General features: G+C 42.4%; 1 protein-coding gene across 2 annotated transcripts in view; it reads left to right on the top strand.

Moving 5' to 3' along the window:
* FAM171A1 (family with sequence similarity 171 member A1) overlaps window positions 1-18,315 on the top strand; it is a 113,336-nt gene that overhangs the window by 63,370 nt on the left and 31,651 nt on the right. The window contains exons 4-5 of one of the 2 annotated variants that reach the window (XM_034402284.3): window positions 13,500-13,658; window positions 15,353-15,529. In XM_034402284.3, coding sequence (XP_034258175.2) covers window positions 13,500-13,658; window positions 15,353-15,529 — 336 coding nt within the window. The remainder of the gene's footprint in view (window positions 1-13,499; window positions 13,659-15,352; window positions 15,530-18,315) is intronic. The other variant, XM_034402285.3, reaches the window with a different exon arrangement.

Consider the following 18,315-nt stretch of genomic DNA (forward strand, 5'->3'; position numbering starts at 1 on the left):
CTAAGGTCCTGGGACAACCCAATGGACCTCCCTGCAGAATTTAGCTGTGAACTGAACCCCTCTGTCTGAGAAGATTCTGCATAGTACTCTATGCAGGCAGTAGATGTGTCTCAGGAAGAGTGAGCCGAGGGTAGTCTGCTGCAGGGTATGAAATGTGCCTGCTTGGAAAATAAGTCAATTACAGTCCAGATCACTGTATTCCCCCCGCTCTTTGGCAACTCCACTATAAAGTCCATTGTGATTTCTTCCCATGACTTTATCAGCTCTGCCACCTATTGCAGCAGTCTGGGGGGGGGGGGTTTCTTGGTCTCTTTTTCATGGTGGCGCAGATGGTGCAGCTTTTTACATAACTGTCCACGTCTTTTGTCATGCCAGACTACCAGAATTGTCTCCTCACTAAGTGTAAAGTCTTTAGGAATCCAAAGTGGCCTGCTGATTTGACATCATGATTTCTCTGGAGGATTAAGGTACATAGGGACTCGGGAACATAGAGTTTCGCCCCTTTCCATGCTAGGTCCTCTCTTTTTGTCAAAATGTGTTGGTTATCATGGAACCGGGGGTCTGCTCCAATTTTGGTTTTGAGTTTTTTGTTAAATTGCTTGGAGGTTGGCCTTGCTGGTCATGGCGTCGGTGGGTGGTCACTTGGGCTATGGCTTGAGTAGGGGGGGGATGATGCCGTCTACTACCTCTCCCTGCCTGCATTTGTATTGGAGCATTTGGGAGAGGGTGACCACTAGGAAATTCCTCCCCCCTGATTGAAGTATTGAGCCCAGCCGACCTGCTTGGGCAACAGTTTCTGCAGGGTCCTAAGGGCCTCCAGATTCTTGTTGTCAGTTCAGACTTCAAACAGTTTCTTCCCTCCTTCCAAGAGGTGGTGCCAGGTGAGTATGGCCTATCTTACTACAAAAGCCTCTTTTTCCCATGCAACCCATCGTCTTTCCGTATCAGTGAGTTTACAGGAGGTGTAGGTACAAGGTTGTAGTTTTCTTTGGCCATTTATTTGGAGTAGCACTGCTCCTACCACCACGTCACTGGCATCTGTTTGGATGACAAAGGGTTGTTTGGGGTTGGGGTGTTTCAGTACCGGTTCTTTTGCAAAAAGTTATTTTAGTGTTTCGAATGTCTTTTGGCAGGTTAGGTTCCACTATAGGGGTTGTCCCAGGCGGGGCTTCATCCCTGGGCTTTCTTCTTTAAGAGGTCTGTCATGAGTTTGGCAATCTTCACAAAGGAGGTGATGAATTGCTTGTAAAAGTTTGTGAATCACAGGAAGTTTTGTAGCTGCCTGTGAGTGTGAGGAGGCTGCCACTGTAGGACGGCTTGTACTTTGCCTGGGTCCATCTCTATCCCTAATTTGACACTCAGTAGCCCAGGTAGTCTAGCCGAGTGCAATCAAATTTGCATTTTGACAGCTTGACATATAACTTTGCCGCTAGGAGCTTTTTCAGTACCTGGCAGACTGGAGTATCTGGTCATCCATGGTCTCAGTGATGATGAGAATATCATCCAGGTAGACAAGGACTCCCTTTTAGAAGTGCTCATGCTGCACCTCGTTTATTAATTGCATGAATATTGCTGGGGGGCCCTGAAGCCCAAAAGACATTACTTTGAATTGGAAGCTCCCTAGGGGGCAACTGAACACTGTTTTCCATTCATCTCCCTCCCTGATATGGACTCGGTAATATGTTTCTCTGAGGTCTAGTTTAGTAAAGACCTTTCTCTTGGCTAGATGGGACAGTATGTCCTTCATGAGAGGGAGGGGGTTCTGCACACACGCACAGTTTTTGCCCCTAAAATCTACGCATAATCTCATAATTCCATCTTTTTTCTCTTTATATTGGACTAGAGCTGCGACTCATGGCTTGGCCAGCTCAATGAATCCCCTTGCTAGGTTCTTGTCTATTTCTTGCATTTCCCAGGGCGCCATGGCATACAGTTTGGGTTTGGGAAGCTTGGCTCCAGGGATGATTCCGATGGCATATTCCGTTGCACGGTTGGGGGGGGGTTGAATATTGCACTCAGTTTCACTGAACACTTCAGCAAGATCTTGATATTCTCTAGGAATCTGCTCAGCCTCTTGGGTTTGTTCAGAGGTGGTTCCCAGTGGTTCTGGTGGAACTCTAAGGGGAGCTTCCTGTGGGTTCGATGTCTCTATTTGCAGGTGAGGGGGAGTTGAGGCCTCCTTGCTATCCTCAGCCTCCGGTTGCCCCCTTGCCACCAGATAGTCGGACCCCACTTGTCTAGCCAAGAGTGCCTAGTATGACCGTCTCCGTCATTTTGGGAGCTATTACGAATCAAATTGATTCCCAGAGGTCTACTAGCTCTAGCCTCACTGGTTCGGTCAGGTGGATGGCATGGGCTCCACTCAGTAGGGATCCATCAACCTGCTCAAACCTAATCAGGTGGGCCAATCTCTTTGCTCTGATCCCCAGTTTCAGGACTGTGGGTAAATTAATCAAACATCTAGTGCAGCCTGAGTCTATTAGGGCTTCAAAAGTGCCCTGGGTCCCTGTTTTTGGGCCTGTGAGACATATCAGAAAGACAAAAGGGTGGATGGGTTCACTCACCATCAGGTCATTTTCACTCTCGTCCTCATTGTCGTAGGTTTCCGGTGATTGGTCATCGTTAGCTGGAATTCCCCCCTCTTCAATTGGGGGGGGGACCTCAACAGCCTGGAGGGCCTTTCCGGACTTGCAGCAGCATGCCTGGGGCCTCGTTCTGGCTGTGTCCTGGGTGGTGGCTCTGGCTTAGGTTTCCAAGCTGGAGTTGCGCAGGCTGATGCAAAGTGGCCTACCCCTCCGCATCTGTAGCATTTCAACTGGCTTTGGGGGAGGATTGGTCTTGGGGCCAGCTGTGTTGCTATAGCCTCCCATCTCTGATCTGGTTGCCCTCTCTCTCTGGGACCCGGTTGCTTCCGCATGTCATTGGCGTGCGATGCGTAGTCCACGTTTATGGCTACTCGGAACCATTCAGAGAGTTGGCTTGGAATGCCCTGATAAGCGGTTACTTGGCTGATTTGCTTGTCCAGGCTTTCTTTGAAGAAATGGATTAGTAGCTGCTCTGGCCAGGGCGGTAGCTTCCCCATGAGCCTTCTTAAGTCATGGATGTGTTCTTTAATGGGTTGCCCTCTCTGCTTTAAATTCCAAAACTCATCCTCTGCATATTGATCCTCCCCCACGTCTTCGAATCTGATCTCTAGTTCTTGCAGGAAATCATCGATGTCCTGCAGCTGGGGGCCCCTCTTCCTATGGAGGGCTGCTAGCCATTCATTTACTTCCCCCTCTAATCCCATGGCAATGGCGTTCACCATGGTTCTGTGCATTGGGTGGAGGTGTCTATAACAGTCTAGATGGACATCAGCAGAGTCAAGGAACAGAGCCAGCTGGTCTGGGTCCCCATCGAACTTCACCCTGAATCGAGGTGACTCATTCCACGCTGCCTCTCCCTCGTCTGGTTGGGCTCCATCTGCCTGAGCCTGGTGTGCTTGGCGATCTGTATCAATTCTAGACTGTGAAGGGGGGTTCTTCCAGCCCGGGCAGCTTGCCCTCAGTGGCAGCACAGGGATGCCACTGGGGGCAGCCTTGGTCTCAGCTTCCTTCTGGTGGGTGGAGAAGGGAGCCTGCGTTCTCGTCTCCCTCCATTTTTGGACGGTTGAGAGCGCATGGGCATCCCGGGGTTGCTCCAAGATTAGGCTCAGTTTAAACTTAGGGCTGGGTAATTGAAGCTCGGCGGGTTGGATGGGGTTTCTCCTCACTTCATGGGGATCGATTGCAAACCCCCTGAGGTGCAAATTCCTCAATGCAGCTGTGAGGCTCTATTCCCCATCCCCCTGCCTATGGCAATTTGGGAGCAGGTTAGGGAAACGAGTTGACACTTATATATAAGTCAGGTTTAAATAATGTTACATTTATCCAAGGTAAGATTAGTGACATTAACAATGTTTTGTTAGTATAGTATCTGTAACGAAATGGAGAAAAATGATAAACTCTCCTTAGAGTTGAATTCAAATCATAGTGACTGCATGGAAGTGTCCACAAAGTTTTCCTGGCAATTATTCCAGCATGTTGTGTTCATAAATGCATTTAATTTGTATACTGCCAAATCAATAGAGATTCTGGGTACTATACAAAACAATCAACAGGAAAATGCTCATAAACGTTGAAATGGTGAATAACTAAATGAACTATTACTCAACATTTCAGAATGGTGCAGGCAGTGGTATTCCTTGTGTCACTTTACAGAAACAAACATTGGACAAGGATAGAGAGAATATTGATGCTGTTGAACTTTGGTGTTGCAGAAGATTCTGAAAATATACATGACCAAGGAAACAAACAAAAGAATTAACAAACAAATCAATCTAGAATTCTCCTAAGGAATTCTTAAAGAATAAATGATCAGGGTCAAGTTATATTTTGGACACATTACACAAAGACTGAGCTCTCTGAAGAAGGCCCAGCAGCAAAGTAGATGGACACAATTATGTGGTGATGAGTGCATTATTGTATCAATTTGGGACAAGAGAAAGATTATCTGTATGGCTGCTAAAAATCAACCTCAATTTGATGGCGCGTAATCAATGAAATCAACGTTTCAAACATACAACATAATTGCAATGATAGTGATAATGACAGGCAAATGAGTCATTACAAAACCAATGAATTTACATAAACCAATTAAATCAAAGTCAAAGTAAAATTTTGTGCACCTTCTTTGTGGAGGTCTTTTCAACTTGCCAGGCTATCCTATAGCCTGGGATTTCCTCATTGTCTCCTGCAAAACTGTTAACTGGAGCTAATTCTGCTTTAAGTATCATCCAAGCTCAGCTAGGTGCTGACACCTTATGTTATTAGAGGAAAACATTCCTTGCAGCCTTAAAACAGACAACAATATTCACTGAAAGGACAATTATTTTTATTATCTCATTCAGATGAAGATAATTTATTCCATATAGATTCCACTTTAAATGGCTGTCACAGTCATATATTTCTCATCTATAGAGATTATTTTTAAATGTCTTATCGTTGATTTCTGAATAGATTGTTAAGTGGTGTTCTATTTGTACTGATGGCAGAATAGAATTTGGGGTAAAACCTTTGTCAATGTATTTTGGAAAACAAAATTTTAGTGGGCTGGTTATAGATGGAGGGACAGGGATAGACAATTGATCAGTCTTCCAATGTATCAAAATATAAACCAAAAATCTAATTTCAGAGTAAAATAGATAAAATAAAATACACTAATATTTTGTGATAAATACATGGGATCAACATTCAAATAAACATCACCTTTAAAGGATGCCCCAATCTGTTTGATGTAATGGGGTCTTAGTTCAACTTTTTTAAACTATAAACCTAGCTGTCTGCTCATGATGTATAGATCAGAACCCAGGAGGAAATTGGTGATTCAGCAGTTCACATCTCAGTGAAGTTTTCTTTCAAGTAGGTATGTTAACTGTCTAAGCCTAAATTAATGAAAGGAAATATGAAAAATGTCTTCAGTGGCTAGGACAATGTATATACACATCCTCTTGTGATAAGGCAGGTGGTGGGAGTGCCCATATTTGGCCATGGAATCCAACATTTCCAATCTGGTTCTAGAATAGCCCCTCCATGAGAATTGTGTCCATCTCTTTGATAGGTATTTTCAAACTGAAAAGTAATTTTGTTTTTAGGTAACCAACAAAAGTTCCATTTGTTTCCAGTAACTCCATGTCAGTTTCAGCACTGATGTCTAGGACTCTCTATTTAAAATTTTCCTTTCTTGGGAGGAATTGAGAGTAAATACTGTGAGGAAAACCCATGCTGTACAATAACTTCAATAAAACAGCTAATACAGGAACTGGACTCAGTCATATTTATCTGTTCTACTAAACATATTTTGAGTAGTCTATCAAGTACCGTGTTTCCCCCAAAATACGACATGTCCCAAAAATAAGGCCAAACCTGATTTTTGGGGTGGGCCTAAATATACGCCCTCCGCCTAAAATAAGCCCTAGTGAAAGGATGGGTGTGGCCAGCACAGGATGCAGTCCTTCCCTTCCCCCATCATCTCAGGGCTTCTCAGCCCCTTAATCGGATCAGCTGAGCTGCTCAGGCCACCGCCTCCAGCAAGCATGGCCGCTTTTGCAGCCAATTGTGGCTGCAAAAGAAGCTGGAGGCCAAGCAATGCACCCCACATACCTTGCACTCTCCTTAACTATTGGGGACAGTCACAGCAGGCAATTCCATCCACAGAACAGGAAAGAAAGGCATGGAAATCCATACACCTGGGACATCGGAAGAAGCCCTGAGAGGAGATGCCGCTGTCGATGTGCAGGAAATCTCTTCCCCCCCCCACCTGCGGATCATTCTTTCAAAGAGGAGTTTCACCAAGAGGTGGCTGGAGTCAGCGTTTGCGCCGGGTTGGGCTTTTTTCACAAGGGGGGACAATCTGGAGAGCAAGAGATTTAGGAAGCCTGGCTGGCATGGGGCAGTTTCTCAAGCGAAGCATCTGATTTATCCCCAAGGGTGAGCGTCTTGTGGGCTGGCCGGAGAGGGAGCATCTTCAATGAACTTTGCTCTGTTTGTCTCTGTCTCTGCAGGCGGCAGCATCGGCAGTGTCTCCAATCAGAGAGGAGGAAGGAGCCCTGCGAAGAGACACTGCCGACGCTACCGCCTACAGAGATACAGACAAACAGAGCGAAGTTCATTGAAGACACTCCCTCTCCAGGCCCCCCCCCCATTTTCAAGCCGTTCGCAAAAAACGCCCCATTCTGAGCCTCCAGCATATTCCAGGATTGCAACATTGAAGGCTCTGAATGGGCGTTTTTGCAAATGGCTTGAAAATGGGTAGAGGGGAATTTTCCTGCCTCTCAACCTGTTCTGAATCTCAGCACAGACTGAGAACAGAATAAAAGACAAAATCCCCCCTCCCCATTTTCAAGCCGTTTTTGCGAACGGCTTGAAAATGGTGAGGGGATTTTCCTGTCTCTCAACCTGTTCTGAAGGAAAGGATGGTGTGTGTGTGTGTGTGTGTGTGTGAAAAAGAGAGAGAGAGATCCCTAACAAACCCCCCCCCCCCCCGCTCCCAAGGCAGCCACATCTCTCCACTAACCTGCTTTCCTCCTCCATTCTCCACTGCCACGTGCAGGGCAAGACAAGTAGTCTATGGGACTACTTCCAATTTTTTTTTTTTTTTGCAAGAAGTTGGAAGGTCTGAATTTCTGGGGGTTTTTTACCATGCTGATTTTTTTTTTTACCATGGTCACAGAGACTACTTTTCTTGTCCTGCACGTGCAGCAGAGAATGGAGCTGGAAAGCAGGTTAGTGAAGGGATGTAGCTGCCTTGGAGGGTGTGTGTGTGTGTGTGTGTGTGTGTGTGTGTGTGTGTGTGTGAGGGATGTGTGTCTGTGTGTGTTTGAGAGAAAGAGAGAGAGAGATCTGATCCAACTTCAGAGAGTTACCGTATACCAGGGCGGGCGGCAGTATGCTCTGTCTCTCTTACATACACAGACACACACACACAGGTTCGTCGGACACTCTCCTGGCAGCACTGTTCTCAGGCACCCTGCTGGGCTTCCCCTGCCTGGCATGGGATGAGTCGGCCAAGATCTACGACCTCTGGAGTGTCCCCCACCCACCCCGCTGCCGGCCTCCTAGGGCTCTTTGCCAGCGGCTGCTGATGGAGCCAAGCTGTTTCACCTGCTGCCGCTTTCGGGCTGCTGAGCGCCTTCCTGCAGGTCTACTCGGTGCTGCAGGCTCCAGGCTATGAGCTGAGCCTGGTGCTCTTCAGACCTTGGTGGGCACTAGCTCTTATGCTGGTTGTGTGAGGCAGCGCGGGCGGCGCAGCTCCACCGGCAGCAGGGGGTCACTCCAGAGGTCATAGATCTGGGACAACTTGCCCTGCACCAGGCAGGAGCAGCCCAGCAGGACGGTGCTGCCAGGATGGTGAGCCCCTTCGAGGCTAGAGCAGCACAGTCAGCTGTTCGGTGGCCAGCTAGCAGCAAGGCCAGCAAGCAGGGCAGGCGGAAGCCACGGCGTGCAGAGAATCTGGGTCAAGCAGGTGGTGGGACAGAGAGGGTGGGGGCAGTGGGCTTCTGCCTTCTGTACCTCAAAAATAATAACACCTCCCCGAAAATAAGACCAAGCCCTTATTTGGGGGGGGGGTCAAAAGAAAATAAGACCCCGTCTTATTTTTGGGGAAACATGGTAAGTAAGATAACTTTTATAAGGCCCAACAGTTACGATGCAGATTTCTGAAAACCACTGAAAAGAGTAAGGGGAAATATTGGTTTTTTATTGTGTTTTTATTCTTGTAAAACCACCCAGAGAGTGAGTTGGGTGGCCATATAAATTTTCTTAAATAAGTAAATAAATTCTGCACCAAAGGTAGCACTGAGACTACTTTTGCCCTGAATATTTTCAATATAGGGCCAAGGTACCTGAGTAATTGTAATTAAATACTTTATATAATCTTTCAGTTCTTTCCTCTGCCTTGCCAAGCTCTTAAAATGATTTATCCAAGATCCTGTGTTGGTAAAAAATACTGCTAAATAAGTACAATAATTCACTTGTTCAATAGGCATCCCATTTATCTGCCTGTTATATTTCATGCTTAGGTAAAGTAAAGGTTTCCCTTGTCCAGTCATGTCTGACTGTAGGGGTTGGTGCTCATCTCCATTTCTTAACCAAGGAAGCCAGACTCATCTGAAGACACTTCCATGGTCATGTGACCAGCATGATTGTATACTGAGATGAATGGAATCTGTTAACGTCCCACCAAAGTGATATCTATTTATCAACTCGCATTTGCATGCTTTCGAACTGGGTAGTTAGGAGCTGAGGCAAATAACAGGAGCTTACCTGTTGCGTATAAAAATAGTATATTTCATGCTACTTTTACTAATTTCCATCATTTTAGATTTGGCTTATTAATGTTTATAAAAATAAGAGCAAAGCTTTCACAATAGTCTTGTCAGGCTTAATTGTGAGCGTGCCTTTAGAACTGTATTATCAGCATATGAAAGGATATTACTAAATTTATCATGGATCTTTGGCATATCAGTGTCTGAAGCATATAGGAATCCTGTAATATCAGTGGCATAGAGGCTAAAAAGTTTTAGTTAGAATACAGCCCTGTCTAATATCATTATGGGTAGATATACTCTTAGTTACATTACATGTGTAATTACATTACACATTACATTACATTAAATGTTTCAAATGAGTATTTGAGTAAAGTCTGGGTTCCTTATTTAGGTTGGCCAATTTCTTCCACAAAGTGTTTTCCTGAAAATAAGACCTATCCCAAAAATAATCCTAGCTTAACTTTTATGTGTGCACTGAATATTACCCTTACCTCCCCCCCCCCAATAAGCCCTAGTTAACATTCCGCCCACTCCGTCCCACCATCTGGTTGTACTAGGTGAGACAAGGTGCATGCATAAAAATCAAGCTAGGGCGGGGATGGAGGAGTGGAGCTGCCTCAAATGCCCCATATTCACTTATCTTAGGACCGCTGCAGTCAGGCTTCCCAAGCCCTGACACCTGTCGCACTGCTGCTCAACTTCTTCTATAGCTGCTTGCAGCTGGACGCCACATGGCGCATCATGCCAGTGCCGCCGCTCATGGCCAGATGCCACGTGGTGCATCGTACTGATACCACCACTTGTGGAAGGACACAGGTGACACGTTGCACCAGTGCCAGCACTAGTGTGCGCAGCAACACAGCGCATCATGCAGTCTCCTGCCACAAGTGGCGGCACTAGCACGATGCACCATGTGGCATCCAGCTGCAAGCAGCCACAGAAGTCGGGCAACAGCGCAACAGTTGTTGGGGCACGGGAGGTCTGGCTGCGGCTATCCTAAGATAAGCAGATACCGGGCATATGGGACAGCTCCATCCCCTGCCCAAAAGTTGTCATCTGCTATTCCACACTTTCTTTATATTAGTGGTCATATAATTGTAGCTACAAAAAGAACCCAAGTTTAGAAATACTCTAATGAAAATCTGCTGGAGTTCCTACTGTTACTTCCTGATTACATTAACTCTTGAGAGGATTTTAAAGGATTGGTTATCATTTAAACATGTTAACTGAATATCTGCATTAAATTTGCTTGAAAATGAAATCTGAAATATAGGTGTGTGTAGAGGGGAAGCATATATTATTGAGAGGGACTTGATATTTCCTCACACCACAGGACTATGCTTCAGATTTGCTTTCTATACTTTGCTGGATTATAACTTTCCTTGTTTGTATCATGGCCAAAGGTACTGGAGTTTTAGTCCAGATATGCATGGAAGGTCCATGGTAGGGAAGGCTGCCATACATTTTAAATAGTCTACCATCATCTATACACATTTTCTTTTGATTGTACAAATTAATCTGTGACTGTCTCTCAATTGCTTGGAAACTTTAAAACAGTGTTTTCAAACTTGTTAACTTCAAGATATGTGGACATCATCTCCCAGAATTGCTCAATCAGCAAAGTGTTGCTTTAAACAATGTCCACTGAATCTGTTTAAGTTTGTAATGCAGTCCTAGCTTGGCATCACTGCCTGTGCCAATGGGTCCCAAATTATATTCAGGTTTTTCAGTACCAAACTAATGGCAGCTGACAATCCTAGTTTTATTTGGAGGTGGCAAGAAATTATCTAAAGCAATTTCATTTTTTGCATTATGCTGCTTTTGTTTTTTATTGTGTGTATGGAAAAATGTCTAGACATATTTCTGATGGAAGAGAATGGTTTCAGAGGTCCAACAGGAATTACAGTATATTATAGAAACAGTGGGTACATGTTCCTGCCAAATCCTGGGCTCCTCAGAGTTAAGAAAACTTCATTTGCAAAATTGCTACTTTCCATTTAGGACTGGAAACTGGCTTGAGAGGAATTCCTTCCTATTTGCCAAATGCATTAGTTTTGCTAGTAACTGTGCTCACGTTTTGTTTCACAAGGTTGCTATAATGATGTCAGCATGCTGTTGATATTACTGTGTTTTAAATTAGCAATTGGTTGCTTTTCAAGCTGACATTTTTGCAGGACAGTTTTATGACCTGACTGTAAAGAAAACCCATGTAGTAAATAATTTATATTTTGAGGTGAGGCTATGATTGTCAGCATAGCCTCACAAATGGCAAATAGTTTAATGTTGCCAGGAGATACGTTGCAATAGGTAATCCTCTAAACGAGGGGTGAGTAATTAATTTTCCCAAGGGGCTACATGAAAAATGTGGACTGTTCTGGAAGAGCCAAAGCAATGCAGCTGTGAAGATGCATAGGCACGCATGCATGTATATCTAAATTGGAAAAACAAATAGTTGCCTTCAAAATAAAAGGAATGCAGCTGTATTGTGTGCATGGTGTATATTTATTTACATTTGATTTCTAATTTTCAGTTGACCTCACATGGGCCAGATGTGGCCCAAGGGCCATAAAATGCCCAAGTCGCTCTAAATCATCATGAGGTTATTGAAATATTTTGTATTTTTCTCTTAGACTGTATGAGTTTTGTGTACAAAATCCCACTTGGTGATGAAGATTTTTGTATTCTACCTGTCTTATTCTCATGTTTTTATTTTCTACTTGATGTTTATTGTTGAACTTTTTTGCATTTGTATTTTATCGTTATACCTTGAACACTATTTGATGGAAAAAATTAATATAAATTCTAGAGGAATGTAGAGAACAAAGATACATGTGTTCATTTCTGTACCAAATGAAAGGGATCTTTGGGCACGTGCTAGCCTCCGGTTTACAATGATATACATTGAAATTTTAATATGGAGTGGAATTGTGTTGGAATTCCAGTGCAAGCAACCACAAATCTTTAGGAGAACACTATTTCTTATGAGCAAATATTAAAACCTGGATTTCATACCATGTCATATTATTTTAAAATAACTTGGTTGGCTTGGTGGTTATGAAGGTTTACCAGTATTTACTGAATGAAAAATAGCATCAATTTATTTGCTACAAGGAGTTAAATTCTGATCAGGAAAGGTTCTTTTAAAAGTTTGCTCTCTACAGTGAACAAGAAGCTCTTGGGAATACAGAAACAGCTGTTCTAAATCTTCATTTGCATGTTATGCAAAAGTTTGCAGATGGGGGCCTTGCTGTGTTTGTAAAGAGTTTTGTTGGTGGTATGAATTTGTGGCTTTGTAAGCAGATGCCTAATGGGATCTAAACTGATAAATACTACATGAGGCTCTCTCTGTCATTTTGCCAACACTAGAATCCTTCCAAAGTCATATAGTGGTTTTGAACACTGACATGATTGAAAGCTCAGTGAAAAAAAAAATTACTCTTCCCACCTTGATGTATTTCCATTACGTCAGACTATACCATCCATTATCCCTAACCAGAAGGATACTAGCTGTGAATCATGGGGTTGGAGACCTGCATACCTTTTTCAGAGAAAGCTGACATAAATCATATAAGTTAGCAGTCCTTACAAAATTTTTCTCTCTATATATATATATATTTGGTACCATATGCTGAGTTGATCTTATATCAAATCTCTCTAGTCAAATCAAGTCAAGTCTCTAGCCTTGAAGCTTTTAGGTGGTAGGTATTCTCTTCTGAGAAAGTTAAGTTTGTGACTCAATAATCAGAACTCTAAGGATGCTATAAGATGGAAGCAGTAGTCACTGCTGGACTTACTGTATAAATAAACAGCAATATAGACAGATATTCCTCATTTTTTTGGAGTTATATTCTCATTGACAGAGGAATATAGCAGGACTTTGATGCAGGTAAAAGCTTTCAGAGAAGCTCAAACTTAAGGCTGATCCTATAGTGTTTTTTCATATACTGTATGAATTCTACTTAAAAACTCCATCCAGTTTAAGGGATGCTTCAGCTAGCTCTTTGCCCTGATAGCATTCCCCTATGGACCTGATAAGGCTTCCCCAATCTGATGTTCTCTAGATAGGTAAGAATACCTAGATAGGTATTCTCTAGATAAGACCAAATTTATAGAGAGCTTCATATTGGAGAAGTCTTTAAAGGAAGTGGATAAAATATTGAGATCTTGGGTGACTATTATTCCCTTCTCATGAGAGGGAAAGGACAGACAGGAAACTAACAAAGGGCAGATCTAAAGATCAAATTTATTTTTATATCTGCTTTGCCACTTCCATTTACATTGTCACTTATCTGAGTTCAGGACTTAATTGTATTGAAACTTTTATTGTTTAAATAGTATCTAACATCATTTAAACTCCTGGAAGAAAATACTAAGTAATTAAGTTTTGTCTCTGACATTAAATAAAACAACATATGCTTGAAACATTTCCATAGTAAGTAGGACAAGCGATACAAGGTAGTGAAAAGGAAGGCTCAAAGCTCAGATAATCTTGATAGAATTATAAGGTATGAAAAAAAAACCTCAAAGCATTGCTATTGATAGTAAATATATAAAAGTGTCATGATTTGGTATACGCTAAGTCTACATGAGCAGTACCATTTTTTATGCTTCTATTTTTTATTTTTTTTTATTTTATTTTTTTGCCTGTTGCTAGGTGCACGGATCCAACCCAAAGTCCATTTTCAAAGAAGAGCCCTGAGGCTACCAGAGAATACTAGCTATAGTGACCTCACAGCATTTCTTACTTCAGCTAGTTCACCCTGGGAAGTGGACAGTTTTCCTTATTTGCAAGGCTATGATGGCAATGGAACTGGTAGATGTTTAATCTTTATTCTTGGCATTTGTTTTAATTTATATGAGACAATTTGGCTTAAATATTCTTAGAATTCCATCTTTATATAGTCAAAGACATCTCTTTTTCTCTGTTGGCAAAGGAGAGTATTAACATGATAAAAATCATGGAAAAATAGAATTAAGTGAGTTCCATAAATAAATACTGTGGAAGGAATAGCTTAATATTTTGTATGCTAATTCTTTGAGATCAAGCCTCCTAATTTTTATCCACAAATGTGAATGCCAATCAGCTCTCGCTGTGAATACCAAGACAGACATAGGACACCAGAAATCAAGAGTTTATTACATTGCATTTCCTTGGCAAGTTTGTGCCTATTCCTTACTTCACAGTCTTTATTTTATCTTCAGTTTCCTCCCAGTCATAATTTGACTTTGACTGCCCTGGGAACATAGGGCTGCTTTCTGTTGAGCTGGTCACATGGTCAAGCTAAAATCAGATAAATCACAATCTGTGATGGTCAGAAAGTGTTCTCCTCTCCTCCTTTAAAATATCGGTAAGATGATGATTACAACTTAATAATGTAACCTACTTATTCACAACAAGGCTCTGAAGCAGCTTCTCAATGCCATGTGCCTTCCAATCCCCTCTCTAGAAACTCATCAGGCTATTTGATCTTTCAGTTATTTTTTTTTAATCAATCCTTTTAATTAAAAGCAAATACATGGGAAGTTAGTATACATAGCAAAGCACCAGCCTATAGTATTTTAATTTTTATTATTACTGGTACCTAGAAATGGCATACCGGCAGTCTTGAAAAATAAAATTAGTAAATGCTGCAATGTGGTACTTTTCTTGGAAATATCTTTGCTTCCCACCCTCTCCAAAGGAGGGGGACAGGTGGAGGGGGGGAAATAACATGAAAATTTCATGACTGATTAAAATGGGAGCGGGAGTTATTTTGTAATGCTGGCCATAATATGTTTTCAATATTCCAGATGTGCCCACTGGCCCAAGGTGGTTATATAGTCCTGAATAATGACACCTAATTTCTAGGGGTTATTTATGTTAAGAAATTTGGGGAAAAAACCCATATTAATATATGCTTTGTAAGTGTATCCTCTTCCTCTTCTCCATTACCATCTATATTGGAGTGATGGGGAATAAGACAATATTCTTGAGGTAGACATGCCCAATGCTTTGGGGGTGAAATGAAAACACTGAACTTTCAGAGGCTCAATGCAGCTGCTTTGTTTCTTATTTTATTGAAAACAAAGGATAAAGGTTTTACTAACAATTGGCATTTTTGTCAAATAATTCTAGCAGTATGATGTGACTTTGTTCTGGAGGCTACAGAATGGGTGCTGTAGAGCCAGACATGGTTCATCTCTGCCTCACACAATTACATTTTTTACACCAGCTATGACAAAATTGTGTTTCTGCTTTGTTTTGTGTGTTTTATTTAAATACGGGTCTTTTCCATGGTAGTTTCACTGGTCCCCCTATCCCTGCTACACAATGAATCAACTGTCAGAATATACATACAAAATTGGAGCTGTATAATACAATTTGAAATTGCAAAACACTGTTCTTGATGTGTTAACTTCTGATAATTGGGAAATAATTATTACAAATATTTAAGTAATGAATATCTGTATTTGAATACTTTAATATTAAATGTTGTGCATTTTGTAACACTATTCCTTTTTTTACAGGAAATAACACTAGGTATGATCTTACTCCTGTCACTGCAGTTAGTGTTCATTTACTCAGAAGTGATGGGACCCCAGTTCCAGTGAATGGGCCCATCTATGTAACAGTGCCTCTCCCTGCAACCAACAACTTGAAACATCATACCCACGTGCCAGCTTGGAGGTTTGACCAAAAATTTGGTAAGCAAACTTATTTCTGATTTCCACCATGTAAGCCAGTTTATTCATGGTCTCTAGCAGAAATGTATTTCTAGTAGATCAGGCATGAACTCTTGTATTAGTTCAAGAACAATTCTGTTTGAGTATGGGAATTTCTCTGTCCAATTTTATTGTATTGTTTGGTATAAGGTTTATAAGACTTAAAGGAGTGGCTAGTGTAAAGCACAAGTAGATACCAAATTGACATTTTCCCAATATATTTAAATGCCAATATAATTTTTGCTTGTCAAGGGATTTAAGTTACAGGTTTAATTTCAGGGCATAGCTTCCATTAACCCAATATTTATTTATTTTGGTTTTTATTTATGAGTGAAGATTGTTATATATTTTATTTTTACTTCTGTGAGAGGAGAGTGAAAAAAAGAGCTAACACATACCATTCCTTCCTGCAGGAAGATGCCTATTTTTTTACCCTTCCTATATCCTGTTTCATAACTGTACCATGATATATAACGTTAGTAAATGTTTGTTTGAAAATCCACGCACGCACACACATACACAAACACACATATTGAGTTAAATATTAAGTCAAAGTAGTCAGGTATAAGTGTATTAGTAATAGCTAAGTGCAACTGTAATTGGAATTAATTTGGGCAGTCTGAATAAAGAACTTCCTCTATAGTATTTCAACATCTGTTTCCTATGGAATAAACATGTTAAACATTCCATAATAGGTTTATCCTAATTTTCTTTATTTAAAACCATACATTCAAATGACACATTTTATTTAATCTTTATTACTATTGTCATCAAGTACAAAAAAAAAAAAATCAAAACGGAATAATTATGTTATTATCCATTCTTGGCAATTTTATGGGCCAGATCTCTCCATATCTTCCAATGTTGCACTAATTCTTTGAATTGTTCTATACTTTGGTTAATGTCAATTTTGATGGTGTCCAGGGTCCATTTTCTTTGGTAGTCTGATTTCTTTTACTGCTAACCCTTTCCAAAATAATTACTTTCTCCAGTGAATTCCCCTGCAGTTTTGCGTCTCATTTCTTTTGGTCATGTCACGCAGGGGAATTCACTGGAGAAAGCAATTTTGCCTTCCAGTGACATATCTGGTATCATACACTCCAGAACTTGATTGTTAATTACCTTTGCTATCCAAGGAATATACAGAAGCCTTCTCCAGCACCAAGCAAACTATTTAAAAGATCTCCTTAAAATATTCATTTTATTAAGATGGTAATAACAACAACAAGAGCAGCCTTGGGTGGAATCCCAAAACAACTGGAGCACCACTTGAACAACACTAGCATTGACAAATTTGCCATCAGTTAATTGCAGAAGGCGGCTTTACTTGTAACAGCTTCTATCTTGTGATTTTTTTTTTTTAATTTGATTTATATGCCGCCCTTCTCCGGAGACTCGGGGCGGCTTACAGTGCGTTTAGCAATAGCCTTCATACTTTTGTATATTTATACAAAGTCAGCTTATTGCCCCCACAAACTGCGTCCTCAATTTACCTACCTAAGAAAGGATGGAAGGCTGAGTCAACCTTGAGCCTGGGGAGATTCGAACTTGCAGTAATTGCAGGCAGCTGAATGTTAATAACAGGCTATTAGTCTGCTGCGCCATCAGGCTCTTCTCAATTCTCAGTGATGATATCTGTAACCCTGTCAAATATCTAGATCAGGGGTGTCAAACTCAAGGCCCACAGGCCAGATCCGGCCCGTGGGGTACTTAGATCTGACCCGTAGGGCCTCCGTCGAAACAGTGAAGGTCCAGCCCACAGTGCTCCTTCCAGAGAAAATGAAACTCAGGAGGGCCATTTTCACTGGCAGAGGGCTGGAGGCCATCGTGGCAAAAAATGGAGCTTGTGAGGGCTGTGTGCGCCCCTCCCCGAGTTCTGTTTTTGCTGGCAGAGTGCTAGCAAAACAAACTACTAACAAAAGTGGCATTTGATCACAAGGCAAGGAGGCATCAAGAAATCTTTCCCCTTTTGCATTTGAACATACAAGAAGGGATAGGAAAGGGAAAAAGGAAAGAAAAAGAAGAGAAGGGAAGAAAGCAAGTAAGGATAAAGAAGGAAAGTGGGAAAGGAAGAAGAAAGGCGAATGAAGGCGGAAGGAAAAAAGCGGGAGGGAGGATTATAATGAGAGGGAAGGAGGGTCTGAGGGAAGTCCTACCTTAGCACTTGGCCACCAGCAGCCCTGCTGTCCTTTCGCCATCCCCTTGTCTCCTCCTGACCTTTCCTGGTGGTTTCCCATCCTATTGCTGAGGATGCTTTGGTTACAAAGCCAGGTGTCCTTGCATAGAAAGGGAGTGGGCCTCCCTCTGACCCACCCACTTTGCCCTTTCAAACACACCATGAGCAATCTGGCCAAGGAGAGTGAGAACAGCAGCAGCAGCCTCGAGGAGATAAGTGCAGCCAGGCACCCCATTGGAGAAGCAGGGCTGGGCTTGGCTGTGGGGTCCCAGTGCCCTGGGAGCTCAAGGGCTGGGCTGGACGCTTGCCCTTTGCTGCCTAGAGCTCTGGACAGCTTGCACCGCCATCTGAGGATCCTCCACGTGGCCTGAGAGGGCCGGCAAGGCTCCTCTGGAGGACAAGGGTTTGGCCTTCTCCCTAGTTTTGCCTTCTTCCACTGGAGACAGTGGACCCCTCTCAGGTCCACCCAGGCCACCACAGGTGCCCCTTACACAAGCCATACCCATCCTGGCCATGCTCACCCAGCCCCTCAGGTCAAACACATCCCTGATGCGGCCCTCAATGAAATTGAGTTTGACATCCCAATCTAGCT

The sequence above is a fragment of the Pantherophis guttatus genome, chromosome 4 (genome assembly GCF_059756535.1).
Source record: "Pantherophis guttatus breed Tessera chromosome 4, ASM5975653v1, whole genome shotgun sequence".
Classification (NCBI taxonomy): domain Eukaryota; kingdom Metazoa; phylum Chordata; class Lepidosauria; order Squamata; family Colubridae; genus Pantherophis; species Pantherophis guttatus.